Source organism: Coregonus clupeaformis, chromosome 10 (genome assembly GCF_020615455.1).
Source record: "Coregonus clupeaformis isolate EN_2021a chromosome 10, ASM2061545v1, whole genome shotgun sequence".
Classification (NCBI taxonomy): Eukaryota; Metazoa; Chordata; class Actinopteri; order Salmoniformes; family Salmonidae; genus Coregonus; species Coregonus clupeaformis.
Window position 1 is genome coordinate 2909336 of NC_059201.1, and position 19511 is coordinate 2928846.

At 41.8% G+C, this 19511-nt stretch overlaps 1 protein-coding gene across 1 annotated transcript in view; it reads left to right on the top strand.

Moving 5' to 3' along the window:
• Positions 1-1757: 1757 nt before the first annotated feature.
• The window catches only part of ssuh2.1 (ssu-2 homolog, tandem duplicate 1), a 43462-nt gene continuing 25708 nt past the window's right edge, over positions 1758-19511 (top strand). Inside the window, exons 1-3 of the mRNA XM_041887263.1 lie at positions 1758-2103; positions 16540-16635; positions 17972-18053. Of these exons, the coding sequence (XP_041743197.1) occupies positions 2076-2103; positions 16540-16635; positions 17972-18053 (206 nt within the window). The 5' untranslated portion in view covers positions 1758-2075. The remainder of the gene's footprint in view (positions 2104-16539; positions 16636-17971; positions 18054-19511) is intronic.

Below are 19511 nucleotides of genomic sequence, written 5' to 3' on the forward strand. Positions count from 1 at the left end.
AATCGACACCTCTTGTATTTAAAAAAAAATGTTTTGTAAAAGATTGAAATCATATATATATATATATATATATATATATATATATATATATATTTTTAAATGCACACTAAAAAGGGTGTTGATTGTTCTCCATCCTCCCCTAATTCAGAATATATAAAAATGTTATTGACATGACATTCTTTATTCAATAGCTATTGACGAGAGAACCAAATATCCAATATAAAACAAATTTTACCTTGGTATACCGGACCATGTACAGTACCTACCGGACCATGTACAGTACCTACCGGACCATATACAGTACCTACCGGACCATATACAGTACCTACCGGACCATATACAGTACCTACCGGTTATCTAAAAAGTCGGGTAGGCCTAAACAATATTTGCTTGTGGATATTTTGTCTCATTTGGAGCAGCAGAAGGACAAACCACACAGACAACCGGTAGAGTAAGTTTAATGTATTTTTTTTCTCAATATTCTGGCTTGTAAGGAACATTTACACGATTATTGCAGGCATCGAGAGCATCCTGACTGGTATGGCAACTGCGGCCTCCGACCGCAAGGCACTCCAGAGGGTAGTGCGTACGGCCCAGTACGTCACTGGGGCCAAGCTCCCTGCCATCCAGGACCTCTATACCAGGCGGTGTCAGAGGAAGGCCCTAAAAATTATCAAAGACTCCAGCCACCCTAGTCATAGACTGTTTTCTCTGCTACTGCACGGCAAGCGGTACCGGAGCGCCAAGTCTAGGTCCAAAAGGCTTCTTAACAGCTTCTACCCCCAAGCCATAAGACTCCTGAACAGCTAATCATGGCTACCCGGACTATTTGCCCCCTCTTTTACGCTGCTGCTACTCTGTTTATTATTTATGCATAGTCACTTTAACTCTACCCACATGTACATATTACCTCAATTACCTCGACGAACCGGTGCCCCCGCACATTGAATCTGTACCGGTACCCCCTGTATATAGCCTCCCTACTGTTATTTTATTTTACTGCTGCTCTTTAATTATTTGCTATTTTTTATTTTTTACTTATCTATTTTTTACTTAACACTTTTTGAAATGTTCTTAAAAACTGCATTGTTGGTTAAGGGCTTGTAAGTAAGCATTTCACTGTAATGTCTACACCTGTTGTATTCGGCGCATGTGGCAAATAACATTTGATTTGATTTGATTAGTTTCAGGCTGTATGTACCAATTAATTGTGTATTATAGCCTAATTAATCAGACCACCTGTGATTCCTTTTTATACTATTCTAGTATAGCGTTTTAGTATTCTACTTTTATTTTTAATAATATATATAATAATATGCCATTTAGCAATAAGGCCTGAGGAGGTGTGCTAAGGGCTGTTCTTATGTACGACGCAACGCTGAGTGCCTGGACACAGCTCTTAGCTGTGGTATATTGGCCATATACCACAAACCCCAGAGGTGCCTTATTGCTATTATAAACTGGTTATCAACGTAATTAGAACAGTCAAAATAAATGTTTTGTCATACCCTGATATACCACGACTTTCAGCCAATCAGCATTCAGGGCTCAAACTACCCAGTTTATAATCTAGTGCAGGCTATGGTTAAAGATTCCATCAAAAAGTATTACCTGTTGACTTCGTATGAAACTGATGTCGTGTCGCCCTCCGGTGGCTGTGGATGATATAGCCTATCCTCGGTCTTATCTACAGAGTTCAATGCTTGAACGCCCAACACTACACTGAACTAATTCATGCAGGTCCGGGGTTGCGTGAGAGCAGCCAGCCAGCAAGAGCACATTGCGAAGAGACTATAATAAAGTAACCAAATACAACTCTTAAACTCATAAAATGTGCCCTATGGAAGATATCAAATGCTTTTTATGAAGCCCGTTGAATGTTTGAGCAAAGTAATTATATGCCAGTTTTCTAAAAACAGAAGATATTTTTTCCCGGGCGTGGTTTGCACTCGGCATTCCTTCTCATATGCCATGTGACCTAGACCCGATGATCAATTTAAACATGACATGGAAGGAGGTGGAATGCGACCAGGTATAGAGAAAGTTTAGGTAGTTTGAAAGAAACAAACCAGGGTATGGACGAAAAGGATGACGAACAACTCGGTGAGTTTACTTTTCTTTGTAATTTACTACAGGAAAGTGAAAGTGACCATCGGTAAACTTCCGTGTGTCATCTCCTAGTGCAGTGGTTCCCAACCTGGGGTACTAGGACCCCTGCGGGTATTTGGCCTATCCACAGGGGGGTACTTGAGAAGACTCATGAGACCATAGGCCTAATGTTAAAATGCACATTAGGGGGTACTTCTGGGGCAAAATTCAGTTGGTGGTGGTACAGTAACCGGAAAAGGTTGTGAACCACTGCCCTAGTGCAGGGTTCCCCAATCGGCAAACCTTATTTTGGCCGCCAAGTTTTCTGAGCCCCCCCCCCCCCCACACTCCTCACCAGGAAATCAGATCAAATTGATTTTAATTCAGGAAATCTCTTCCCGAGTGTTTTCACGCATAAATAAATATTTGTACTGTGTGTAGGCCTATATGTATTTTTTTAAACTGACAAATAAAATCGATAAATCAATCAATAGAGAGGCATATGTGATCGTATCCCAATGTAATCAAGGTTTGAAATGATTCTGTTTTTGTCAAATACTGTATCTGTTTGGGATTCTTGCGGTGAATTTGCAGTGTAGCCACGTGTCTATCCACAGTTTTTATGTGAGTAAAGTCATACGGTATATATAAAAAAAAGTCATGACAGCCCTGATGGAAACAGGAAGTTTCGATACAATTTTATAAATGCCAACAGATCACCTGTTCATTCGACATGGTGGGATATTTTTGTGTCGGTAAAATGTATTATGCGCGAGTCCACATGATGACATTATTATGAATAATAGCGAGAATATTTGTATTTGTCAAACGGTAGTCAAGCATTGATCATCATGTCACCAGAATAAGAGCCTCAATATATTTATCGGAAAGCAGCATCAAGCTCATTACCCCTACACTTTCACGACCATGTGAAGTTCATCATAATGTATTTAGTCTGTAGCCTAATAAAGTTCATGGTTTGCCGAGTCGTAGTGGGAGGACCACACACCATATCATCCCGTGACTCCAAGTTTACTTTGATATGATGGTTGTTATATCAATGTTTGAGCGTAAAGGCATTTCCACCGCCAATTCATTTTACCGACACAAAAAGCTCCCACTATGTCGAACCAACAAATTATGTCGGCATTTATACAATTGTACTGAAACTATTTGTTTCCATTGCAGCTGTCGTGTTTTTTTGTTCTTTTCGGTATGACTTTACTCGCCTAAAAACTGTGGATGTAAAGGAGGTTCCTACCCAGGTTTCAATCCAACTTGTTATGCTAGTATAGATAGAACATGTGGGATAAAACATTTCACGACAGGCCTGATGGAAACAGCTAATGTGTCGCTAAACTTCACAATGTCGACAAAACAGAATACACTAGACAAGGTGGGATCTAATGCGAATTTCCCCCATAAATTAAGTGGAAAAAGTCCCTTAACTGCTTCATTCAGTATGGATATCAATCAATATAACAGCCGTTTTGAGGGAGTTAAATGATGCTTTCCTCTGGCTACACGCAAAGCCCTTCCATCCAGTTTTCTGTGTGTGTAAGTTATTTTTGCCTGTATGCGTAGGGGTAGGAGCCCTTCCATCCAGTTTTCTGTGTGTGTAAGTTATTTTTGCCTGTATGCGTAGGGGTAGGAGCCCTTCCATCCAGTTTGATGTGTGTGTAAGTTATTTTTGCATGTATGCGTAGGGGTAGGCTATTATGTTTCCAAATTGAATTTCGATGAAGTCTCCAAGGGCTTGTCCTCGTGTAGCCTTGCTTATCAACAGGCGCATGGTGCTTGTGTTGGTTTTTCCAAGCAGACCATTTTGTTATCATAAAAGTTATTCCTATTAAAATTTTGTATTTTCTTTTTCTTCTATTAACTCGATCTACAAACAGTATCCCGTTCAGATTAAGTTGCTCGATCCATCCTCGTCAGTATGCTAATTTTACTACTCGGTTTTTGTCCATTTGTTTGAGTGAAAGGATATGCCCCACCTCACTATGTTCTATTATAAACTTGGTATTTGTTCACCTTCTATGGGATTGTTCCTCCGCTCTATGTACATTAATCAAACTTTCTTTCTTTCTTTCTTTCCAGGACTAGCCTAGAGTCTATTTGCGTACTGTGCCATTGTTATTGAGAAGCATTGAGCGGTGCTGTGCCGTGAGATCTGGCCAAATGAATGTAATCACTGGTAGGCCTAGTAGGCTCTGTAGTAGCCGGTCGCGACCGGGAGACCCATGGGGCAGCGCACAATTGGCCCAGCGTCGTCCAGGGTATAGGAGGGAATGTAGCTGGCAGGGATGTAGCTCAGTTGGTAGAGCACGGCGTTTGCAACGCCAGGGTTGTGGGTTCGATTCCCACGGGGGGCCAGTATAAAATAAAATAAAATAATGTATGCACTCACTACCTGTAAGTCATCCAGAGCGTCTGCTAAATGACTAAAATGTAAAATGAGTAGTTTTAGTAGATTACTACTTATTAAAGGGATAGTTTTCTGAGTTTTAAACAATTAAGATTTGGGGTCAAAAACCCGGAAAATGATCCCTCTAAGAACATTATTTCTGTGTTGTAGCTAGGTAGTTCTGTATGCGTCTTCTTTTTTCTTGTATACCGTAGGCCCACATCCTCTAGGTTTTATGCTGCAGGATGGGTTCAGATTGACAGACCACCCATCAACGTCTATTCTATTGGATTACCTTAACCCATGGGGCGGCGCGCAATTGGCCCAGCGTCGTCCAGGGTAGGGGAGAGAATGGCCTGCAGGGATGTAGCTCAGTTGATAGAGCATGGCGTTTGCAACGCCAGGGTATAATAATAATGTGACTAACTGTAAGTCGCTCTGGATAAGAGCGTCTGCTAAATGACTAAAATGTAAATGTAATGTAAGCCCCACCCTACAGTATTACTCTCTGTCTCTGTGATGTATGTTAGGTACATTGTCTGAATACTAATCAATCTTTACTTTCCACCCTTGTCCTGCCGCCATTCATTATCAGTGTGTTCATCTAGGCCTAAAGCATGCCGCTAGCAACGTCAAGGTCATGGGTTCAATTCCTGCTGGGATCACACATACACATACTAAAAACGTATTACCATTTTGCAATTACTGTACATTTTACATTGACATTTGAGTCATTTAGCAGACGCTCTTATCCAGAGAGACTTATAGTAGTGAGTCATTTAGCAGACACTCTTATCCAGAGAGACTTACAGTAGTGAGTCATTTAGCAGACACTCTTATCCAGAGACTTACAGTAGTGAGTCATTTAGCAGACGCTCTTATCCAGAGAGACTTACAGTAGTGAGTCATTTAGCAGACACTCTTATCCAGAGAGACTTATAGTAGTGAGTCATTTAGCAGACGCTCTTATCCAGAGAGACTTACAGTAGTGAGTCATTTAGCAGACGCTCTTATCCAGAGAGACTTATAGTAGTGAGTCATTTAGCAGACGCTCTTATCCAGAGAGACTTACAGTAGTGAGTCATTTAGCAGACGCTCTTATCCAGAGAGACTTATAGTAGTGAGTCATTTAGCAGACGCTCTTATCCAGAGAGACTTACAGTAGTGAGTCATTTAGCAGACACTCTTATCCAGAGAGACTTACAGTAGTGAGTCATTTAGCAGACGCTCTTATCCAGAGAGACTTACAGTAGTTAGTCATTTAGCAGACACTCTTATCCAGAGAGACTTAGAGTAGTGAGTCATTTAGCAGACACTCTTATCCAGAGAGACTTACAGTAGTTAGTCATTTAGCAGACACTCTTATCCAGAGAGACTTAGAGTAGTGAGTCATTTAGCAGACGCTCTTATCCAGAGAGACTTACAGTAGTTAGTCATTTAGCAGACGCTCTTATCCAGAGAGACGTACAGTAGTGAGTCATTTAGCAGACACTCTTATCCAGAGAGACTTACAGTAGTGAGTCATTTAGCAGACGCTCTTATCCAGAGAGACTTACAGTAGTGAGTCATTTAGCAGACGCTCTTATCCAGAGAGACTTACAGTAGTGAGTCATTTAGCAGACGCTCTTATCCAGAGAGACGTACAGTAGTGAGTCATTTAGCAGACGCTCTTATCAGGAGCCACTTTCAGTAGTGAGTCATTTAGCAGACGCTCTTATCCAGAGAGACTTACAGTAGTGAGTCATTTAGCAGACGCTCTTATCCAGAGAGACTTACAGTAGTGAGTCATTTAGCAGACGCTCTTATCAGGAGCCACTTACAGTAGTGAGTCATTTAGCAGACGCTCTTATCCAGAGAGACTTCCAGTAGTGAGTCATTTAGCAGACGCTCTTATCCAGAGAGACTTACAGTAGTGAGTCATTTAGCAGACGCTCTTATCCAGAGAGACTTACAGTAGTGAGTCATTTAGCAGACGCTCTTATCCAGAGAGACTTACAGTAGTGAGTCATTTAGCAGACGCTCTTATCCAGAGAGACTTACAGTAGTGAGTCATTTAGCAGACACTCTTATCCAGAGAGACTTACAGTAGTGAGTCATTTAGCAGACGCTCTTATCCAGAGAGACTTACAGTAGTGAGTCATTTAGCAGACGCTCTTATCCAGAGAGACTTACAGTAGTGAGTCATTTAGCAGACACTCTTATCCAGAGAGACTTACAGTAGTGAGTCATTTAGCAGACACTCTTATCCAGAGAGACTTACAGTAGTGAGTCATTTAGCAGACACTCTTATCCAGAGAGACTTACAGTAGTGAGTCATTTAGCAGACACTCTTATCCAGAGAGACTTTCAGTAGTGAGTCATTTAGCAGACGCTCTTATCCAGAGAGACTTACAGTAGTGAGTCATTTAGCAGACACTCTTATCCAGAGAGACTTCCAGTAGTGAGTCATTTAGCAGACGCTCTTATCAGGAGCCACTTACAGTAGTGAGTCATTTAGCAGACGCTCTTATCCAGAGAGACTTCCAGTAGTGAGTCATTTAGCAGACGCTCTTATCAGGAGCCACTTACAGTAGTGAGTCATTTAGCAGACGCTCTTATCCAGAGAGACTTCCAGTAGTGAGTCATTTAGCAGACGCTCTTATCAGGAGCCACTTACAGTAGTGAGTCATTTAGCAGACGCTCCTATCCAGAGAGACTTACAGTAGTGAGTCATACATTCTCATACTTTTCTTCATACTGTACTGTAAGCTTTTTGGGATAAAGGCCTGACATATATATGATTTATAATCTTAAACTCAGATCTCATAACAGTGCAGGGAAACTGCTTCTCATAGGTGTTTAAATAGACTGATAACTGTATTGTGTTCAGTGACACCAATGACCAGCCTGTGCTGTGCTATATTTAGCCCTGTACGCTCACGCTGGTACATTCAAACGAACATTTGGAAGGAATGGGAAAGGCACCCATAGGAATAATCCCGTAGCTGTGTTCCAAATGGCACCCTATTATTTACACTACTTCTAACCAGGGCCTATAGAGCTCTGTTCAAAAGTAGTGCACTACGTAGGGAATAAGGTGGTGCTGTGTAGTGCTAAAGGTCAATGGAATGAAAAGGGGCATTCTGGTGCACAAAGACAAAGTTACCACTTGATTACAGATGGTGTCTGGGCCCTACAGGTTCCTGAGTAGCACCATGTTGATGGTGTCTAGTTCCTACAGGTTCCTGAGTAGCACCATGTTGATGGTGTCTAGTTCCTACAGGTTCCTGAGTGGCACCATGTTGATGGTGTCTAGTTCCTACAGGTTCCTGAGTGGCACCATGTTGATGGTGTCTGGGCCCTACAGGTTCCTGAGTGGCACCACGTTGATGGTGTCTGGGCCCTACAGGTTCCTGAGTGGCACCATGTTGATGGTGTCTGGGCCCTACAGGTTCCTGAGTGGCACCATGTTGATGGTGTCTGGGCCCTACAGGTTCCTGAGTGGCACCACGTTGATGGTGTCTGGGTCATGGTGCCACTAAGGTAATGGATACCTTCGTAATACCATAGTTATTACAATGTTAGTACATTTCACATTTACATCATTTAGCAGACGCTCTTATCCAGAGCGACTTACAGTTAGTGAGTGCATACATTTTCATACTGGCCCCCCGTGGGAATCGAACCCACAACCCTGGCGTTGCAAACACCATGCTCTACCAACTGAGCTACAGTGTAATATGTAAACTATAGTATATTGTTACATTTTAGAGGAGTTATTACACAGTAATATGGACAACAGTGAAGTGTTTTCTTGCAAATTTTTTCATTTGATTCTCACACATGTATCGAATCACTGTGCATGATGTTGCACAGACTATGTGTGTGTGGACTGGCAACAGTTTGCAGCACATGTATAATGTCCAGCTATCTAGCAGACGCTCTTATCCAGAGCGACTTACAGGAGCAATTAGGGTTAAGTGCCTTGCTCAAGGGCACATCGACAGATTTTTCACCTAGTCGGCTCGGGGATTAGAACCAGCGACCTTTCGGTTACTGGCACAACTCTCTTAACCACTAAGCCACCTGCCGCCAGTATTAAACCTTTTAATGGTAATACAATGCATGTAAATATACTACGGAGACATCACACTGTGGACCTACCTACATGGACATTAGTTGCTAATAATATGACTATAGTATGTTGCTCAGCTCAGCTCGACTCTCCCGCCTTCCAGTTCTTGGGGAAAAAAATATTGTTTGATTTAAAAAAAAAACTTGCCTGACTACTCCCTAGCCCAGACCTTTCAAATCCAACATGATCTGTAGAAGCCAGAGAGAGTAGGATTGTTGGTGGATGACAATATAACATCCTGTCCTCTCCCTCCCAACGAATGTCTGTTTTTCCTGTGGGAGCGAGAGCGCTGTCCAGTCCACCCATACTCCTATTATTATAGTATTATTATTATATTATTATTGTTATTCCTGTATTATACTTATGATAACATGTTTATTCTGTTCTACTGAGCCATTTACTCTGTTCCTATTCTTATATTTTATTATTTCTTATTGTTGTTGCATTGTCGAGAAGGAACCTGCAATTAAACATTTTGGTGGATGATGTATCCCATACATAATACAATTTGAAACTTGGTATTGGTATTTTGGTATTGTATTAGGAATCCCCATTAGCTGTTGCGAAAGCAGCAGCTACTCTTCCTGGGGTCCACACAAAACATGAAACATGACATAATACAGAACATTAATAGACAAGAACAGCTCAAGGACAGAACTACATACAGTGGCTTGCGAAAGTATTCACCCCCCTTGGCATTTTTCCTATTTTGTTGCCTTACAACCTGGAATTAAACTGGATTTTTTTGGGGGGGTTTATCATTAGATTTACACAACATGCCTACCACTTTCAAGATGCAAATTTTTCTTTATTGTGAAACAAACAAGAAATAACACACAAAAACTGAACTTGAGCGTGCATAACTATTCAACTCACCAAAGTCAATACTTTGTAGAGCCACCTTTTGCAGCAATTACAGCTGCAAGTCTCTTGGGGTATGTCTATATAAGCTTGGCACATCTAACCACTGGGATTTTTGCCCATTCTTCAAGTTAAAACTGCTCCAGCTCCTTCAACTTGGATGGGTTTCACTGGTGTACAGCAACTTTAAGTTAAGCTTTGCAGCTTTGCAGCTCCTTCAGGGTTATATTTGGTCTCTTTGTTGCCTCTCTGATTAATGCCCTCCTTGCCTGGTCTGTGAGCGGCCCTCTCTTGGCAGGTTTGTTGTGGTGCCATATTCTTTCCATTTTTTAATAATGGATTTAATGGCGCTCCGTGGGATGTTCAAAGTTTCTGATATGTTTTTATAACCCAACCCTGATCTGTACTTCTCCACAACTTTGTCCCTGACCTGTTTGGAGAGCTCCTTGATTTTCATGGTGCCGTTTGCTTGGTGGTGCTCCTTGCTTAGTGGTGTTGCAGACTCTGGGGCCTTTCAGAACAGGTGTATATATACTGAGATCATGTGACAGATCATGTGACACTTAGATTGCACACAGGTGGACTTTATTTCACTAATAATGTGACTTCTGAAGGTAATTGGTTTCAACATATCTTATTTAGGGGCTTCATAGCAAAGGGGGTGAATACATATGGACCACCACTTTTCCGTTATTTTTTTGTTGTTGAATCTTTTGAAACAAGTTATTTTTTTCATTTCACTTCACCAATTTAGACTATTCTGTGTATGTCCATTACATGAAATCCAAATAAAAATCCATTTAAATTACAGGTTGTAATGCAACAAAATAGGAAAAACGCCAAGTAGGATGAATACTTTTGCAAGGCACTGTACGTTTAAAAATGGCACACATAGCCTACATATCAATACATACACACAAAATATCTATGTCAAATTGGGGAGAGGCATTGTGCCGTGAGGTGTTGCTTTATCTGTTTTTTTAAACCAGGTTTGCTGTTCATTTGAGCAATATGAGATGGTAGGGAGTTCCATGCAATAATGGCTCTATATAACACTGTACGTTTTCTTGAATTTGTTCTCGATTTGGGGACTGTGAAAAGACCCCTGGCATGTCTGGTGGAGTAAGTGTGTGTGTCAGAGCTGTGTGTAAGTTGACTATAAAAACAATTTGGAATTGTCAACACATTAATGTTTCATATAAAAAGAAGAAGTGATGCAGTCAGTCTCTCCTCAACTTTTAGCCAAGAGAGACCGGCAGGAATAGTATGGAAATCAGCCCTCTGATTACAATGAAGAGCAAGACGTGCCGCTCTGTTCTGTGCCAGCTGCAGCTTAACTAGGTCTTTCTTTGCAGCACTTGACCATATGACTGGACAATAATCAAGATAAAACTAGAGCCTGCAGGACTTGCTTTTTGGAGTGTGGTGTCTCTTTATTACAGACAAGCTTCTCCCAATCTTTACAACCATTGAATCTATATGTTTTAACCATGACAGTTTACAATCTAAGGTAACACCAAGTCATTTAGTCTCCTCAACTTGTTCAACAGCCACACCATTCATTACCAGATTCAGCTGAGGTCTAGAATTTAGGGAATGATTTGCACCAAATCCAATGCTCTTAGTTTTAGAGATGTTCAGGACCAGTTTATTACTGGCCACCCATTCCAAAACAGACTGCAACTCTTTGTTAAGGGTTTCAATGACTTCATTAGCTGTGGTTGCTGACATTTATATGGTTGAATCATCAGCATACATGGATACACAGGCTTTGTTTAATGCCAGTGGCAAGTCATTGGTAAAAATAGAAAAGAGTAGAGGGCCTAGAGAGCTGCCCTGTGGTACACCACATTTTACCACACGTATGACATTAGAGAAGCTTCCATTAAAGAAAACCGTTTGAGTTATATTAGATAGATAGCTCTGAATCCACGATATGGCAGGTTGAAAATCCATAAAACATACCCTACCGTTCAAAAGTTTGGGGTCACTTAGAAATGTCCTTGTTTTTGAAAGAAAAGCAAATTTTTTGTCCATTTAAAATAACATCACATTGATCAGATATTAGCTGATGTAAGAAGGGCTATATAAAATAAAATTGATTGATTGATTGATCAGAAATACAGTGTAGACATTGTTAATGTTGTAAATTTTATTTTTTATTTTACCTTTATTTAACTAGGCAATTCAGTTAAGAACAAATTCTTATTTACAATGACGGACTACACCGGCCAAACCTGGACGACACTGGGCCCGAGTGGCTATTGTAGCTGGAAATTGCTGATTTTTAATGGAATATCTACACAGGCGTACAGAGGCCCATTATCAGCAACCATCAGTCCTGTGTTCCAATGGCACGTTGTGTTTGCTAATCCAAGTTTATCATTTTAAAAGGCTAATTGATCATTAGAAAACCCTTTTGCAATTATGTTAGCACAGCTGAAAACGGTTGTGCTGATTAAAGAAGCAATACAACTTCTTGAGACTAGTTGAGTATCTGGAGCATCAGCAAATGTGGGTTTGATTACAGGCTCAAAATGGCCAGAAACAAATAACTTTCTTCTGAAACTCATCAGTCTATTCTTGTTCTGAGAAATGAAAGCTATATCATGCGAGAAATTGCCAAGAAACTGAGATCTCGTACAACGCTGTGTACTACTCCGTTAAAAGAACAGCGCAAACTGGCTCTAACCAGAATAGAAAGAGGAGTGGGAGGCCCCGGTGCACAACTGAGCAAGAGGACAAATACATTAGAGTGTCTAGTTTGAGAAACAGACGCCTCACAGGTCCTCAACTGGCAGCTTCATTAAATAGTACCCGCAAAACACCAGTCTCAACGTCAACAGTGAAGAGGCGACTCCGGGATGCTGACCTTCTAGGCAGAGTTGCAAAGAAAAAGCCTTATCTCAGACTGGCCAATAAAAAGAAAAGATTAAGATGGGCAAAATAACACAGACACTGGACAGAGGAAGTTTGAGGTGTTCGGATCACAAAGAAGAACATTTGTGAGACGCAGACCAAATGAAAAGATGCTGGATGAGTGCTTGATGCCATCTGGTAAAGTGGGAGATTTGTACAGGGTAAAAGGGATCTTGAAGAAGGAAGGCTATCACTCCGTTTTGCAACGCCATGCCATACCCTGTGGATGGGGCTTGATTGGAGCCAATTTCCTCCTACAACAGGACAATGACCCAAAGCACAGCTCCAAACTATGCAATAACTATTTAGGGAAGAAGCAGTCATCTGGTATTCTGTCTATAATGGAGTGGCCAGCACAGTCACCGGATCTCAACCCTATTGAGCTGTTGTGGGAGCAGCTTGAACGTACGTAAGAAGTGCCCATCAATCCAATCCAACTTGTGGGAGGTGCTTCAGGAAGCATGGGGTGAAATCTCTTCAGATTACCTCAACAAATTGACAACTAGAATGCCAAAGGTCTGCAAGGCTGTAATTGCTACAAATGGAGGATTCTTTGACGAAAGCAAAGTTTGAAGGACACAATTATTATTTCAATTAAAAATCATTATTTCTAACCTTGTCAATGACTACATTTCCTATTCATGTTCCTATATTTCCTGTTCAAACTAATTTCATGTATGTTTTCATGGAAATCAAGGACATTTCTAAGTGACCCCAAACTTTTGAACGGTAGTGTACGTTTTCTCAACAACAGGTTATGGTCAATAATATGAAAAGCTGCACTGACATTAACAGTACAGCTCCCACAATCATCTTATTATCAATTTCTTTCAACCAATCATCAGTAATTTGTGTCAGTGCAGTACATGTTGAGTGCCCTTTCTCTATAAGTATGCTGAAAGTCTGTTGTCAATTTGTTTACAGAAAAATAGCGTTGTATTTGGTCAGATACAATTTTTAATAGCTGGCAGCGAGTTGATAGGTCTTCTGTTAGAACCAGTAAAAGCCACTTTACCACTCTTGGGTAGTGGAATGACTTTGGCTTCCCTCCAGGCCTGAGGACAAAGACTTTCCTCTAGGCTCAGATGAAAGATATGACAAATAGGAATGGACTCAGTCGCTTTCCATGTAAGTAGTCAATGCCAGGAGGTTTGTCATTATTGATCGATAACAATCATTTTTCCACCTCTCCCACACTAACTTTACATAATTCAAACTTTCATTATTTGTTTTTTAATGCATGAATACGATGGCTCGCTGTTCGTTGGTGGCATTTCCTGCCTAAGTTTACCCACTTTGCCAATGATCATTAAAATAATTGGCAACATCAAATGGTTGTGTGATGAATAAGCCATCTGATTTGATGAATGATGGAGTTGAATTTGTCATTATGCCATTGATCTTGGCTTCATAATACAGTTTCTTCTTCTTTTTGTTGAGTTTAGTCACATAATTTTTCAATTTGCAGTAAGTCAGCCAGTCAGATGTGCAGCCAGACTTATTAGCCACTCCTTTTACCCCGTCTCTTTCAACAAGACAGTTTTTCAATTCCTCATCAATCCATGGAGCCTTAACAGTTCTAACAGTCTGTTTCATAACAGGTGCCTGTTTATCAATTATTGGAAGAAGCAATTTATAAATTCATAAATTGCAGCGTCTGGATGCTCCTTATTAATCACATCAGACCAACAAATATTTTTAACATCATCCACATATGAGTCACAGCAAAATCTTTTGTATGATCTCTTATACACTATTTTAGGCCCAGCTTTTGGAACTTTGGCTTTCCTGGAGTATAGCCACTATATTGTGATCACTGCATCCAATGGGTACGGATACAGCTTTAGAACAAAGTTCTACAGTATTAGTAAAAATGTGATCAATACATGTGGATGATCTTGTTCCTGTAGTGTTTGTAAACACCCTGGTAGGTTGATTAATACCCTGAACAAGATTACAGGCACTGGTTACAGTGAGACGCTTCCTCTTGAGCGGACAGCTTGATGAAAACCAGCCAATATTCAACATGCCAAGACCTCTCTGTTTACATCACATACACTATCAAGCATTTCACACACATTATTTAGATACTGACAGTTAGCACTTGGTGGCCTATAGCAACACCCCAAAATAACAGGCTTTAGATGAGGCAGGTGAACCTGCAACCACAGAACTTCAATAACACTTTTTCAGTTTAGTCATTTAGCAGACGCTCTTATCCAGAGCGACTTACAGTTAGTTAGTGAGCGCATGCGTTTTCATATTGGCCCCCCGTGGGAATCGAACCCACAACCCTGGCGTTGCAAACACCATGCTCTACCAACTGAGCTACACGGGACGCTTGACATGAGTTATTCTCTAAGCATTGCAGGGATATGGCTCTGAATATATACAGCAACACCTCCCCCATAAGCGTTCCTGTCTCTTCTGTAGATGTTATATCCTTGTATTGCTACTGCTGTATCATCAAATGAATTATCCAAGTGAGTCTCAGAAATGGCTAATATATTAATGTTATCTGATGTTAGCAAGTTATTGATTTCATTAACCTTATTTCTAAGGCTACATATATTAATATGGGCTATTTTCAGCCCTTTCCTGGGTAGCCTATCAGAGATAGACATAATACTGAAAATAACAACAACAACAAAAAAACATACATTCAGCAGTCCATTAATCAGTTGGTGTGTGTGTGTGTGCTGTGGGGTTGAAGCTACGAACCTATAGGCTTGGCTGTCTCATCCCTTCCAGGCTTCTGGGAGGGAGGGCGGACAATGAGCCTGTCATAGCGGATGTAAGCAATGTCCCCACGTGCTCTGGCAGCTTTCATGGCCGGGATAGGTTATTTTATCTTCTGGTGCAAGACTTCAGGATTGTCCTCGTTGAAGAAGATGTATGTTCCTCTCAAGTTCTTGGCTCTTTCCAGAACGGCTACCTTGTCCTTGAACCTCAGGAACTTGACCACTATCGGCCTGGGCCTGTCACCTGGGCCTGTCACCTGTCACCTGGGCCTGTCACCTGGGCCTGTCACCTGGGCCTGTCACCTGGGCCTGTCACCTGGGCCTGTCACCTGGGCCTGTCACCTGGGCCTGTCACCTGTCACCTGGGCCTGTCACCTGGGCCTGTCACCTGGGCCTGTCACCTGGGCCTGTCGCTTGTCACCTGGGCCTGTCACCTGGGCCTGTCACCTGGGCCTGTCACCTGGGCCTGTCACCTGGGCCGGTGGTGGGGTTCTCTATTTCCATGACTCAAGCCTGCCAGATACTCATGTTAGATGAAAGCTAATGTTATTTGCCTGATTGAGAGAAGTTTCCAATGATGTGACCATCGGAATAATGAGACTGTTTGATCAATTACAAAATGACTGTTTTCAATAGAGCATCTGTGTCTTTTTTTGTCTCTATTATTCAATTCTATATCTAAGGTTTTAATGTTGTTTGTCTCATTGAGCGAGAACGTTACCAATGATGAGACTGAGCAGACTGATGAATCCATATTGTTTAGATAGAAACTTCACTGTTGTTTAGATACAAACGTCACTGTTGTTTAGAGACAAACTTCCCTATTGGACACAAGCCAATGATTTATAAAACTTGTTTACTGCTCTGTTAAACTTGTGACATACAGTATAACCCCCTTTAAGTTGGACTATAACCAGGGCCTAGCCTATATCCAACATCTTCTGACCATGTGACCTGACCAGAACCTTGACATCTGAGTCTCTGTCATAACTGGGTTTCTTCTGACCACGTGACCTGACCAGACCTGAACCTTGAAGACTCCTGGCCCCGGTTATTAGAGTCAGGAAAGACTCCTGGCCCCGGTTATTAGAGTCAGGAAACACTCCTGGCCCCAGTTATTAGAGTCAGGAAACACTCCTGGCCCCAGTTATTAGAGTCAGGAAAGACTCCTGGTCCTACTCATATCAGGGTCATATTCATTAGGCACCAAATGGGAAAAAAACTGTCTGAAACAGAGTGAAATGGGGAGGTACTATTGGAATTTGTCCAATAACAAACACTCATTCTTGTTTTTCGTTGTGTGGCCTAATGGATAGTTGGGACATGAACCAGATGTTTCCCATTTGTGATTTGGTATCTCCCTGGTTTGATTACATCACTCACTGTTTGTGTTCCTCTGACATCGACAGGAGCGTTTGATCCCAACATTCCAGAGGAGGGTCCGTCGGCGCCCCCTCCTGGCTGGCTAGACTGTGTGACGGGGTACGATGAGCCCAAAGGAGGAGGTGAGACACACACACACACACACACACACTGAACTGTGTGACGGAGTATGAGAAGCCCAAAGGCGGGGGTGAGTGTCAGTCAGTTTGTCTCCCTAAATAATCAACACCTCCTTTATCAGCTCATTCAGCTGTCTGTGTTACTCACTTCAGCACACAACATTAAACGTGATCGAAGTCTGGGTCTGAAAAGGCACCCTATTCCCTACACAGTGCACTACAATTTACCAGACGTCTATGTGGGCACTGGCCAAAAGTAGTGCACTGTGTTGGGAACAGGGTGCAATTTGGGACACAGACAAAGTGATTGAGTTGGCTGTAGATCACTTTAACTCTACCCACATGTACATATTACCTCAATTACCTCGACTAACCGGTGCCCCCGCACATTGACTCTGTACCGGTACCCCCTGTATATAGCCTCCTTACTGTTATTTTATTTTACTGCTGTTCTTTAATCATTTGTTATTTTTATTTTTTACTTATCTATTTTTTACTTAACACTTTTTTTTCTTAAACTTCATTGTTGGTTAAGGGCTGTAAGTAAGCATTTCACTGTAAGGTCTAGACCTGTTGTATTCGGCGCATGTGACAAATAACATTTGATTTGAGATCCTAGTGTTTATTTACCCCGTCTGTTTTGAGGATTAAAGACCAAAATAACTTAATGAATGCCTTCATATGAATGTCTGAAATGCCTTTATCAATGACTGAAATGCATGTATTTCCCTCAGACACAGGAGACCAGAATGCCTTTATGAATGACTGAAATGCTTGTGTTTCCCTCAGACACAGGAGACCAGAATGCCTTTATGAATGACTGAAATGCATGTATTTCCCTCAGACACAGGAGACCAGAATGCCTTTATGAATGACTGAAATGCATGTATTTCCCTCAGACACAGGAGACCAGAATGCCTTTATGAATGACTGAAATGCATGTATTTCCCTCAGACACAGGAGACCAGAATGCCTTTATGAATGACTGAAATGCATGTATTTCCCTTAGACACAGGAGACCAGAATGCCTTTATGAATGACTGAAATGCATGTATTTCCCTTAGACACAGGAGACCAGAATGCCTTTATGAATGACTGAAATGCATGTATTTCCCTCAGACACAGGAGACCAGAATGCCTTTATGAATGACTGAAATGCATGTATTTCCCTCAGACACAGGAGACCAGAATGCCTTTATGAATGACTGAAATGCATGTATTTCCCTTAGACACAGGAGACCAGAATGCCTTTATGAATGACTGAAAAGCATGTATTTCCCTTAGACACAGGAGACCAGAATGCCTTTATGAATGACTGAAATGCATGTATTTCCCTCAGACACAGACCAGCTGTACCCGCCCCCTCCTGCCTACAACCCTCAACCTGAGAACGACAGGAATGCATCCGTCCCTAACGTCAGGTGAGACTAGATACAGTACTGTACTATTTAATATATAAGTATTTTCTATGTTTATTGGATAAAGGGAATGCTGAAAGAGCAGTTGTCCGGATTTGAACCCATGCTGGGAGCGGTACATCATACGTGTGCTCCAGAGGCAGCAGCTTAAAACCGCTAGACCTCCCACAGTACTGTAGTACTACACCCCAGACTACAGTACTGTACTACTACACCCCAGACTACAGTACTGTACTACTACACCCCAGACTACAGTACTGTACTACTACACCCCAGACTACAGTACTGTAGTACTACACCCCAGACTACAGTACTGTACTACTACACCCCAGACTACAGTACTGTACTACTACACCCCAGACTACAGTACTGTAGTACTACACCCCAGACTACAGTACTGTACTACTACACCCCAGACTACAGTACTGTACTACTACACCCCAGACTACAGTACTGTACTACTACACCCCAGAATACAGTACTGTAGTACTACACCCCAGACTACAGTACTGTAGTACTACACCCCAGACTACAGTACTGTAGTACTACACCCCAGACTACAGTACTGTACTACTACACCCCCAGACTACAGTACTGTAGTACTACACCCCAGACTACAGTACTGTAGTACTACACCCCAGACTACAGTACTGTAGTACTACACCCCAGACTACAGTACTGTAGTACTACACCCCAGACTACAGCACTGTACTAGTACACCCCAGACTACAGTACTGTAGTACTACACCCCAGACTACAGTACTGTAGTACTACACCCCAGACTACAGTACTGTAGTACTACACCCCAGACTACAGTACTGTAGTACTACACCCCAGACTACAGTACTGCAGTACTACACCCCAGACTACAGTACTGCAGTACTACACCCCAGACTACAGTACTGTACTACTACACCCCAGACTACAGTACTGTACTACTACACCCCAGACTACAGTACTGTACTACTACACCCCAGACTACAGTACTGTACTACTACACCCCAGACTACAGTACTGTACTACTACACCCCATACTACAGTACTGTACTACTACACCCCAGACTACAGTACTGTACTACTACACCCCAGACTACAGTACTGTACTACTACACCCCAGACTACAGTACTGTAGTACTACACCTCAGACTACAGTACTGTACTACTACACCCCAGACTACAGCACTGTAATACTACACCCCAGACTACAGTACTGTAGTACTACACCCCAGACTACAGCACTGTACTACTACACCCCAGACTACAGTACTGTAGTACTACACCCCAGACTACAGTACTGTAATACTACACCCCATACTACAGTACTGTAGTACTACACCCCAGACTACAGTACTGTAGTACTACACCCCAGACTACAGTACTGTAGTACTACACCCCAGACTACAGTACTGTAGTACTACACCCCAGACTACAGTACTGTAGTACTACACCCCAGACTACAGT